The sequence below is a fragment of the Eleginops maclovinus genome, chromosome 12, assembly GCF_036324505.1.
Source record: "Eleginops maclovinus isolate JMC-PN-2008 ecotype Puerto Natales chromosome 12, JC_Emac_rtc_rv5, whole genome shotgun sequence".
NCBI lineage: Eukaryota > Metazoa > Chordata > Actinopteri > Perciformes > Eleginopidae > Eleginops > Eleginops maclovinus.
This window is the reverse complement of record NC_086360.1, coordinates 23,644,080-23,654,642: the sequence shown is the minus strand read 5'-3', so window position 1 is coordinate 23,654,642 and position 10,563 is coordinate 23,644,080. Positions and strand designations below refer to the sequence as shown.

Sequence of the window (10,563 nt, the reverse complement as noted above, 5' to 3'; positions counted from 1 at the left end):
AGTTTTGACTGACAGTGAGCGACAATCATTAACCTCTGTAATATGTAGGATCCTCACATACTTAGATCACCACTTTATAGGGCTTAGTCTAAGTGCAAATAGTATCCATTATTTTGTTAGAGTTTGGTTTGGTTATGCCCCTGTTAAAGAAGGCGGAATTCATGTATACGTATGCAGCCTTAGAGGCTCGACGCGGGGTTCAAGTTACTCTTTGTCAACAGACCAAGGAGGAAATAACGAACTGTTTCCAAGATATCATCAAATAGTTAGCTTATACGTCGGGATTGTTTTTGGTTTCATGTTCTGCAGAGGTGAAATAATTGACACACGGTTACATCATAACGACTGTCCTCGCTTTGCTTCGACCGGGCGGCACATTAGCTTTTTAGCTTGGTCGGTAAAGTTACTTAGCTGAAATAACGCTACGTGGTGGTTGCTAACGAGATATTTGGTGTTTAGCTACGCAGCTAGCTAAAGCCAACAAACACCGTACACATCGTCCAATGTATTGAGGTGGATCGGGATGCTTTGATCGACCTTGACGGGGAATCTCCTTGTTAATCCAGGTTATCGTTGTCAGCTAACGTTAGCTACCTGCCGGGAAACACTGGGTAAGCAAACCGAGGGAGAGCTGTCAAGCTGCCTCTTTACATTAGAGTATTCATTGGGCCAGAGGTGAGAGAAGTACTCAGATGCTGCACCTAAGTAAAATTAGAAGTATCATAGTTTAGGAATATTCTGTTACAAGTAAAGGTCCTGCATTCAACCTGTTACTCAAGTAAAAACAGAAAAGTATTCGCATCAGAATCAGAAACAGGTTTATTGCCAAGTAGGTTTACACATACAATGCACTTGGCTTGGTGTGTATTGACCATAGATAAACACACATCAAAATTAATTAAAGTACCAAACGTAAAAGTATTTATTATGATTATTAATATTATTATTATTATTATTATTATTATTATTATTATTATTATTATTATGATTATTAATAATAATGCATTAGATCCAAGCTGGTAAAGGTGCAGCTAGTTTGAATGACTTTGTATACTGCAGGGTAGCTTGTGAATTTACTCCAGGTGGAACTAAAGTCTGATTTAAGTGTTAATTATACTTCACATCATTAATCCAATCTGCAAAATAACTCAAACTAAAGGTTTTAAATAAATCTAGTGCAGTAAAAGTACAATATCTACCTCTGAACTGTAGTGGGGTAGAAAGTTTGCTGGGTATTCCTCTTTGTTTTTTTCGTTAAAATGTAACCTAAAGTTTATGTCAGCAGAAATCCAAAGACAACTTGTGGAACGAAAGTTATTTCATCTATACTTCCTTTCTTAAAAATTACAGTTATGCACACTTAACTGTTGTAAACATTATTAGAGACAAGTCAAGCTGTTTTTGTCACTATTAAAGAAAGTTACTCTTTGTCTATAGGCTGCGTTTAAGTCATGGCAGACGAAAATACACACTTCTGTGGCAATTGGTAAGTATGAGAAAGGTTCATTGTCATCAATCAATTTGATTCTTTCAAAACAGGTTTTCATATTTTTTTTTTTTCCCTTTTTAGCAAACATGACATTCCAGAGGCTAACTTCACTACTCATGAGATCCACTGCAGAAGAAACATCGCACTGTGTGATGTTTGCCAGGAGCCGGTGCCCAGGTCAGACCTGCAGGAGCATAAACAGCAGGAGCACATTCAGGTACAATTTAAACATCACCACTGGATATATTTTCCTAATTCCAGCAGTAGATGTGTGCTGTTTCTCAGGTACACAGTTTTGCTGGAAAAATGCTACGTCCTGTGATTTCAATAGATCTGCGGAAAACTGAAAGCTCCAGATGTCTTTGCTACAGCGGTATAAACAACAATAATAATACCACTCAGAAACACAAAGGGTTGGAGGGTTAAGAAGTGACTTGTTTCCACTTCAATCTGTTGAACCCAGAAACCGGTAAAGATAACCTTTGATCCCTGTTGATTGTCATCTCTCATGATTAAAAACGTTTGCCTGTCTTTGCTTAGCGTCCATGCGATAATAGCCAGGACAGGAAAACACTAAATTCTGTGGAAGGAACTCTTTTGTGTTGATACACTTCTAATCTGCCTTCATAGTAATTTATTATTTTTGGACACCTCATGGTACTTTGTTGCTAATTGAACGTCATTTGTCATTCTTTGCAATATAAAAACGGTGTTCTGATATCAGTTACTGCTGCTGTTCACTATAAACTGGTTAATGCAGCCTCCGTGGAGAAGCTTGTCAGTGACCAAATTCTGAACTCAGGATTAACCTCAAACCCTCATTCCAAAGGAAACAGCTAAAAAGCCACGTCAGGCTCTGGATGACTTTACTCTAAAATAATTTTCACTTTCATTTCAGATTACATGCAAGTGTGGTTTAAAGATTGAGAAGAAAGACTTCGATGTTCACCAGGTATTTCTGAAGACCCTTTCACCCATTGATAATGCATCCATCTTTATTGAAATCCTCAAGTGATGTTTCTTTACGATCGCTGTTTCTTCCAGAGCTTCGAGTGTTCCCAGCGGCTGGTCCCCTGCCAATTCTGTGAACTGGAGATAGTTTTCAGTCAGTCCAAAGAACATGAAGATTATTGCGGCGCACGCACTGAGCCTTGCGCAATCTGCAAGTGCAATGTGATGTTGAAGGAACAAGCCGTGCACCCCGTCTTATGTGGGAGCCTCACACCGCCCCAAGAGAGGAACAACAGCCGGACGAGTCGCAGTCCGGTAGATTCACAGCCTCCGGGTGCTTGGTTTGAAGCCCACACCATCCGAAACCTCCTGAGAACCCAAGAGAGAGGCCCAAAGAATAATAACATCAGTGCAGCGGATCAGCAGGCCTTTCCCCGGCCGTTTGATCCCAGAGTCTACAACACTTCGAGGGGACCTCAAGGCGCAGGTGACTGGAAGAATACTGTCCCGGGAAATACATTCAGCCACTGTGAGTTCATCACTGACCTATTGATTATTACATAACATTGGGAAAGACATCACTATGTTAAAAATATCACCTTTTTTGATTAAATTTAAAAGTGATGTTTGTCCGATCAGAACTAATGAACTTTTTATCACCAACATGGAAAGAAAGGTGTGTTTTAAGATAAGAGTTTATCAAAAAATGATGTGTTTTTCTCCATTACTTTTCTTGTAGCTGCATATTAAATATTTATTGGAAATATCTTCATTTTTTGTGTTGTAGTGCTCGGGCCGAGTGATTTTCTGAATAGCAGCAGCAGCAGCAGCAGCAGCAGCAGTGCGTGGCCACAAAGTGAGCTCAGAATGGCGGAGGATTCGTCCGGCCTGGACTACATGCTGGCTCTCAGCCTGCAGAGTGACGGAGAGTCGGGGTCCGGCGGCGTAGAGGGGAATCTGTGGAGTGGAATCTGGGACCACAAGATCGAGAAGCCCTCTGTTAACGCTTCACTTTGTCCGCCAAACAACAATTACCAAAATTTCACTACAGTCACAAGCCCAGTCCAGGAACAGGATCAAGCAGGTAAATATTAGTGCTGATGAGAATAGTTTGAGTTATCTTGTTGTCGGTTTGTTTACAGTTTTCCATTCACTTCATAGACACCATGCTGCCCTGTGAGTTTTGTGAAGAGCTGTTTCCTGAAGAGGACCTCATTCTGCATCAGGTAAAAGATGGGATTTATTCTTTTGGACACAGTGTTGCTCTGGGTTAACTCATGAATATGGATTTATGGGTTTGTGGGCTTAATAAGTGACATCAGACATTTTGACAATGATCCACTGAATTTAAGTGAAAGCATGAATAAGACTTACTCACTGACTGGTCGCTGTGCTCACAGAATCATTGATTTGAACTAAATCAATACATTTTCATTAAATTCTGTCTTTGAGAAGTGGTCTAAACACTCACATGTGACATTTATATATCAGGTTTTGGCCTTTGGTTCTAATAATGTCTTTTATCATATATTTTATGGTCAACTGTGCGTCACGTCCTCGTGTCTCTAAAGGTTGTTAGTACATAAGCTTGTAGCTTTCAGGAAAGCAGGTTTTGTTGTAGTAACTGTAGCCCAGAAGATACCTCAGCTATAGGCAGAGAGTTAAAACCCCCCCCAAAAAACCCAAATGTGCTGCTGGTAAATGGATATGAACATTTTCATGTCTGTGTATATCTGTAGTGTTGGGGAAGAAGTTTGTAATTCCAGTGCATCATATGTGCAAAAAGGATCAAAAACCAGAACAAACTCAGAACCCGACTCACAGATATAACCAGACTAACAGACTCGTTCACTCTGCATACTGAACTCTGAGTATGTTTTTGAATGTTTTAACCTGCACCACTTACAGTTTCATTTGATCTTACTGCTTTGTCAAACAGTAGAGGAATACATCTGTGTATGCATTAATCTAATCAGTGAAAAATGCTCAAATCCAGTTGAATATCACATGACATGCAGACTTTTATTATCTGTTGTTCCAGAATGTTCACAGTCCAGTTACAGCCTTTACCTGTTTTAACAAGCCACTGTCTTCTCGTTCTAGTTAGGGACATGATGAAGGTTTCATAGAGATCTAAATTATTTATTTTTGCAATTGTACTGCGGGACTAATAAAGGAATTCTGATTCTGATATACCTTTCTTCTCCATGTTTCAGACCGGATGCAGCCCCGCCTCCGCCTTTGCGTCCTACAGCAAGCAGCCCCTGTCTCCCCCTACGGAGGACAGGATGGGCAGGAATGCTTCAGGGCTGATGCACGACATCCCCGACACCCTGGCTTCAAATATCCCCACCTTCCCTCGCTCTGTCTCCCCCGCCTCCAACAGTCCTCCAGCCAGTCCACTAGAGGGCGACGTGGTCATTCCCTGTGAGTTCTGTGGCATCGCTCTGGAGGAGGCGGTCGTCTTTCACCATCAGGTATGTCAGAAATCCATTTAGACAGTCTCATATTCTAAATAGTTTTGACCTGTTGTTGCTGTATTTAATGCACACATGTCAAAGTCAAAACCCAGACTTTAAAGATCATTTCTGAATATGTGTTCATGGATGTTGAAATTGCTAATGACCATTTTAATGTGTGTTTTTGTACCCAGGACAAATGTGACATGCGTCCTCAGAATGCCCATCCGCTGAACAATCTGACTAAAGCGTCTGCCAAGAAAACACAGAACCCTACTAATGACGCCTTTAGCCAGATGTCTACAGATTTTCAAATGAGAATGAATCCCCAAAGTAATGTATACTATGTATTGGTCATAATAAGAAAAGAATGATTAGAGATACGAAATCAAGCATTTAATTAAAAGCATTCAAACTATGATATAAAGGCTATTGTCTCTCTGATAGTGTGAACAAACATGTACTACTCACCACCTACTAAGCTGTTTTCTGTCGAGTGATTGATCAGTGTTTGCAGGTTTTTCCTCTTTTTATCTACATGACATTTCATTTGGCTGTTGCTTTTATCCAAAGCGACTTTCAATAAGTGCAAAAAACATAGAGAATCAAACTCTGAACAAAAAGAAAAGTGCACATATATTCACTTCAAGCAAGTCATACCATTGTATTGACACACATTTTGTGTCCTGTTCCTCAAATAGCTGACTTCTCGCAAGACCACTTTGGATTCGACAGAGACGCCCCACAGAGAGAGAATGGCCAAGAGGCTACATTGGACTCCCCAGTCAAAGGAAGACATCCAACTGTGATGCCTCTGTGAAAAACCGAGCTCAGGCAGGCCGGGAAGCAGAAGGAGCTCAGTCCTCTTTCAGTGACCCTGAGAGGTCTGCTGCTGCATCTCTGAAGGGGTAAAAAGAAGTTTAGTCGTACTTCATCAAGTTAGATATTCTCAATCAAATAGCGTTAGAGAATGTTATTCTGATTTGAATGTGTTTGTCCACCAGAGTTCATCTACCAGAAAATAAAGAAGGCAGAGGGAACAGAGGGAATTCCTTGACCAAGGTAAACCCAATTTCTTTAAAAATGGTTGATGATAATGCTTTGTTTGTACTTGTGTTGTCTTTTGTAACACTAGTTAATTACTGTGTATACAGCCTGTACTGATTCACAATCATAAATGTGTATAATATAGTAAAGAAGTGTATGTTTTCACACATTCTTATTTATCAAGAAACGATCTATTGTGATTTCAAAATATGAGAAATATATCTCTCTTATTGTCATGATAATGTTTAAGTCAACATATGTAAAATCCTCCTTGAATAAGCTTTTTGTAACGTTGTAAATGATTGCTTTAAAGAATAATTGAAGCACCTCAGTGTAAACTCTACCTTAAGGTGGATGTTCCCTTTCATGCCACTCAACACATGTTTGTCTCCTCCATTCTTTTCCATTTGCAGCTACCCAAGAAGCAAAATGAAGAGCAGCAGGAGGAGTGAGAGCGGCAACATGTGGAGAAAATCCAAAAACCAAATCTCCTTCTGTGCTTTCCATATATCTTCCTGCACACTTCTGAAAACAAATGATATACCAATCTGATAAGTGCCTGTGCGAGCAATCTAGCAGTTTATATTTTGATGAGTTTTACTATAAAAGCCTCAGTAATTAATTTGGTTAATTAATGTTTTTTTTTCAAGATTTGTCTCAATTGTTTGTATGTCTAACGTTTTAGCCTTAAAATATAAATTATGAAAACAGTTTTATTTGTGCTGATTTTGATTTACCGCGCAAAGTCGTGTCATGTCTCGTTAGAAACATTGAGAAGATCACATGACTTTGTCGCTGTGCATTTGTCTAACTTAATAATAGCTTGTTAGTTCAGACAAGGACTTTTAGTTTTCCTCCAGGGTTGCCAGTTCTTTTTAGGCTCCTTCACAGTGTTCCTGTTGGTTTCTGTACCTTTTATGTAACCTGAAGCACTTTGATAGATTACTTTGTTTAAAAAAAAGGGCTTGAGGAATAGATTTGATGCATCTTTGACCATACAAAACAACAACTGTGTAACATATGTCTTTTTATACTGTTAAACATGTGTCTTTAATACTCTTCATTAATATTTAGATTTTTTTTTAATCATACCTATAGTACTATATACGTGTTGTTATGACGAGATGGCTTCTGAAGCAGTGTCTCCTGTCCAATCCTCTTTTTAAGTAGTATGAAAAATGTTGTGTGCTGCTCCTCCAAATAGGATTTAAGATTGATGAGATGTACTTTGTGTGTAACATAGGTTCCACTTTAGCAATATATATATATATACAAGATAGGCGACCGTGTCCCTCACACGGTTGAGCCATCATATCTAAAGACATAGCAGAGCGTTTTCCTGATTAACATCTAATCATCAACCCCAGATAGTGAGGAGAAAGTAGTCATTGAACTCTCCTCGTCGTGTTTGTTTGGACTGAAGGCACTCACGGCACACGGCTGACTATCCTGTTTAAGAACAACTGTCTTCATGCTCTTTGTCTTGTGAGGCTATTAAATGTTTAATGAGGACGTTCATGCCTCCTGTTTGTATTCTGTTTTTCACCTTTTCATACGTCAAGATCACTTCAGGTAACCAAAACTGCATAGAATTGAGGCTGAAATAGAGTTTTTAGAAACAATTTCCATCATATCTGGTGCCAAAAATGTTGCTATTTCCAGTGGACACTTTTTCCACATACACTAGGATCACATGTAGGAGGGAAGTTTTAAAAATCTGAATCTTAATGAACTAGTTATACAGAAAAAGCTCCATTGAATATTTCGAATGGCAGAATTGATTTTCTGTTGCTACTGATGCAATATAACGAGGGAATGAGTCATGAGTTTGCATAATAAGGGGAGTAAACTTGAGTCTAGACAGTGTTTAGTTTACTTTAAAAAAACAGTCTACGATAAAGGCATATACAATCGTTGAGCATTAAAGAGATTATGGGAAGAAAAAAGTCTCAAGATTTGTCACAATGAGCAACTGTTACAATGAGTAAATATGAGCAACACATGAAGTATGTTATAAGGCTGGGGAATCTAGTAGTAGTTCCTGTGTTATGTAAACTCATCACCTCTCATACAGGACGCTGCTTTACGTCCTCCCACGGAGCGGCGCGCTTTGAATGCTCGCCGGGAGAAGCCGGCCCGGCGGCAGAGAAAGGCGGGGTTTGAGAGGGGCGGGGTTACACCTTTCAGTGTGGGAATCCTCAGTTCAAAAAGCTGCCAACGTACCCTTGTGCGAGAGTGTTGAGAGCTGCTTTCACTACGACCCAAGAGACGACTAAAGAGGACCGGAATATGCTCTCAATAGGCGGGACACATGGTTATATTCGCTGAGGGAAGTGCCTGAGTGTATCTGCGGTGAAGTTTTAGGTTAAAAAAAAAAAGACAGAAAAAAAGCAACAAGCCGTGCAGGTGGAGAAGCACACGCTGAACGGCGAAACCAGTCTTATCATCCAGACCTTCTCTCACCTGAGCCCGACCACACAGATCAACATGTCCGTGGATAGTTACGCTGCGCTGGATGAGTCCTCTCTCCGAGCATTGGTGAGTTTACCTACGGTCACATGCTGCTCATGAAGGCTGCTACCTGCCTGGGGAAACACTTTACATTAATACAGCATTCATCAGCCATGGATCTTATAATGTAAATGTGTTTCTAATCATGCTGGTATCTGTTACTGTTACATTCTGTAGTGCAACAGAACAGATTCATTCAACAGAAGCCAACATGTTTAACTATTGTCCTACCCTAACAAAGCTTTTGGTCCCTGCCTTTTTATATGGTTTACAAATATACAGTATAGTTTATGGTAATCCTGACTGTCACTTTTATATAATGTTTGATTGCTGCTTGTCAGACAAGAGGTCAACTTGGGTTTGAGGAATTTAAATAGGTATTTTTCTCACCATTATTTTGACTTCACATAGAATAAACAATCACAAAATGTGGAACTTATAGGCAAGTTCAACGATGATGACAATATACTGTTTGCTGTTCTGTCACTGTAAAAAGTGAGGTTGTTATTATTGCAGTTATAATAAATAATTATGATAAATAAATCAGTCTAATCACCAACAACTAGGAACTTTTTTGGTCATTTATCAAGCAGAAATGTGAAGATTTGTTGTTTTCCTCCATTTATTATAACTTGAACTTGAAATCTCTATGTTCTGGACTTGAGATGTTCTGAGACTTGGGAAAAAACAAGCACTTGAAGAATGAAGAAGGAATTCAGACACTTCATGCACCTATCAATGAGTCACTGACTCAGATAAATGACTGATCCATAATACAATAGAAGTATATCATAGTGAGAACAGATTAATGTAAGTGTTTATGTATGATGACACACGTTATCAGACATATTAAGAAAACTGCGTAAAAAGAAAGTTGATTTCACTTTTAGAGGATTCACACTGATCTATTAAGTCTAGCCTATTAGTGAGGTAGACATTATGTCACAGGTGAGAGCAGCAAAGTGCTTTTAAGGTTACAAAAAAAAGGACTTCCTGTTTCGTGTTAGTCATGCCCGATAATTTCTTCAGGAAGGTGAGACGTCTGTCTGTCTGCTGTCTCGCTGTCTCTCTGTCTCTCTGTCTGTCTGTCTGTCTGTACGTCGTATATCATGACACCTCTAACACACACATTTACAAGGATGCATGAGTCAGCATGTCATTGCTTGGACACAGTCACACTAGGTTTGTCTGAGTCACAGAAACACAGCTGGTACATAAAACACCTGTGCAAAACCATACTTTCTTATGGTTTTCCATTCGGGAGTAAGGACTACTGCAAATATGCAATGACGTAGAAGTCCGTGTCATTTAAAAAGTGGTGTTGTTAACCTTTTAGACTAAATTACTCTATCTGATTTAAACTTCATATCCTCATCAGTTGCTTTCCCAAAACTGTGCCCTTTAAGAAGAGGTCATCTCTAACAAAACATTTACATCTCCTGTTCTCAGAGATCAGTAAACCAGACAAGGAGAAGCTGTTAACTTTGGAACAAGGCAGGGTATTAAATGTAATGTTTTCTTGACTTTTATGCAACTCCATTATTCCCCCAAAATCTGTTTTTGTCTGGCCAAGACCTTTTCCTCTCATAAATCACTTGAATGTGGAACTTTTATCACAAGTGTTATTATAGTAATATCGGGAGCTGAGGAGTATATTGAGGTAGTAATATTTTATCGCACTGTAATGATTTACAAGTATTTACTTCACTTTGATCACTGCGTTTATGAGTTTGTGTATAGAGGAGGAAAGAAGGAGCTGAAATAAATACAAAGAAGAAACAACTATTCATATTGGAAGAAATTAGGACATTTCAAAAGTTTTTCTCATACTGTGTTTGATGTAATTTGATTAAGGAAAGGTTATTTATCCCATAATGAAGATAGAAAATACATACAATAGGATACAAAAACTGTAGTTATGGTTCAGGAGAAGAAGGAAGAAAGCAAACCTTTAATAAGACTATTTTGGTAGAGCTTTGAATGTATAATGCTAGTCCCTTCTGCTGGCTTTTTATCCCAATTCCCATATTGTCCACATCTTCCCTTGTCCCCTGTGTCCTGCGACAGCTTGCTGGGAAATACCAGCATTGTCTGAGCATAAACGAT

At 39.1% G+C, this 10,563-nt stretch overlaps 2 protein-coding genes across 2 annotated transcripts in view; both read left to right on the top strand.

The window, feature by feature from the left end:
• Positions 1-207: 207 nt before the first annotated feature.
• trafd1 (TRAF-type zinc finger domain containing 1) lies at positions 208-7,458 on the top strand. Its single transcript, XM_063898055.1, is given in 13 exon segments — positions 208-611; positions 1,438-1,486; positions 1,571-1,706; positions 2,388-2,441; positions 2,534-2,969; positions 3,228-3,524; positions 3,602-3,666; positions 4,657-4,917; positions 5,094-5,232; positions 5,601-5,639; positions 5,642-5,807; positions 5,904-5,961; positions 6,360-7,458. Coding segments are annotated over 12 exon segments (1,725 nt in total). The 5' UTR covers positions 208-611; positions 1,438-1,451; the 3' UTR covers positions 6,399-7,458.
• A 687-nt stretch (positions 7,459-8,145) lies between these two features.
• smtnb (smoothelin b) overlaps positions 8,146-10,563 on the top strand; it is a 46,948-nt gene continuing 44,530 nt past the window's right edge. The window contains 1 exon segment of the mRNA XM_063896700.1: positions 8,146-8,484. Within this exon segment, the coding sequence (XP_063752770.1) occupies positions 8,434-8,484 (51 nt within the window). The 5' untranslated portion in view covers positions 8,146-8,433.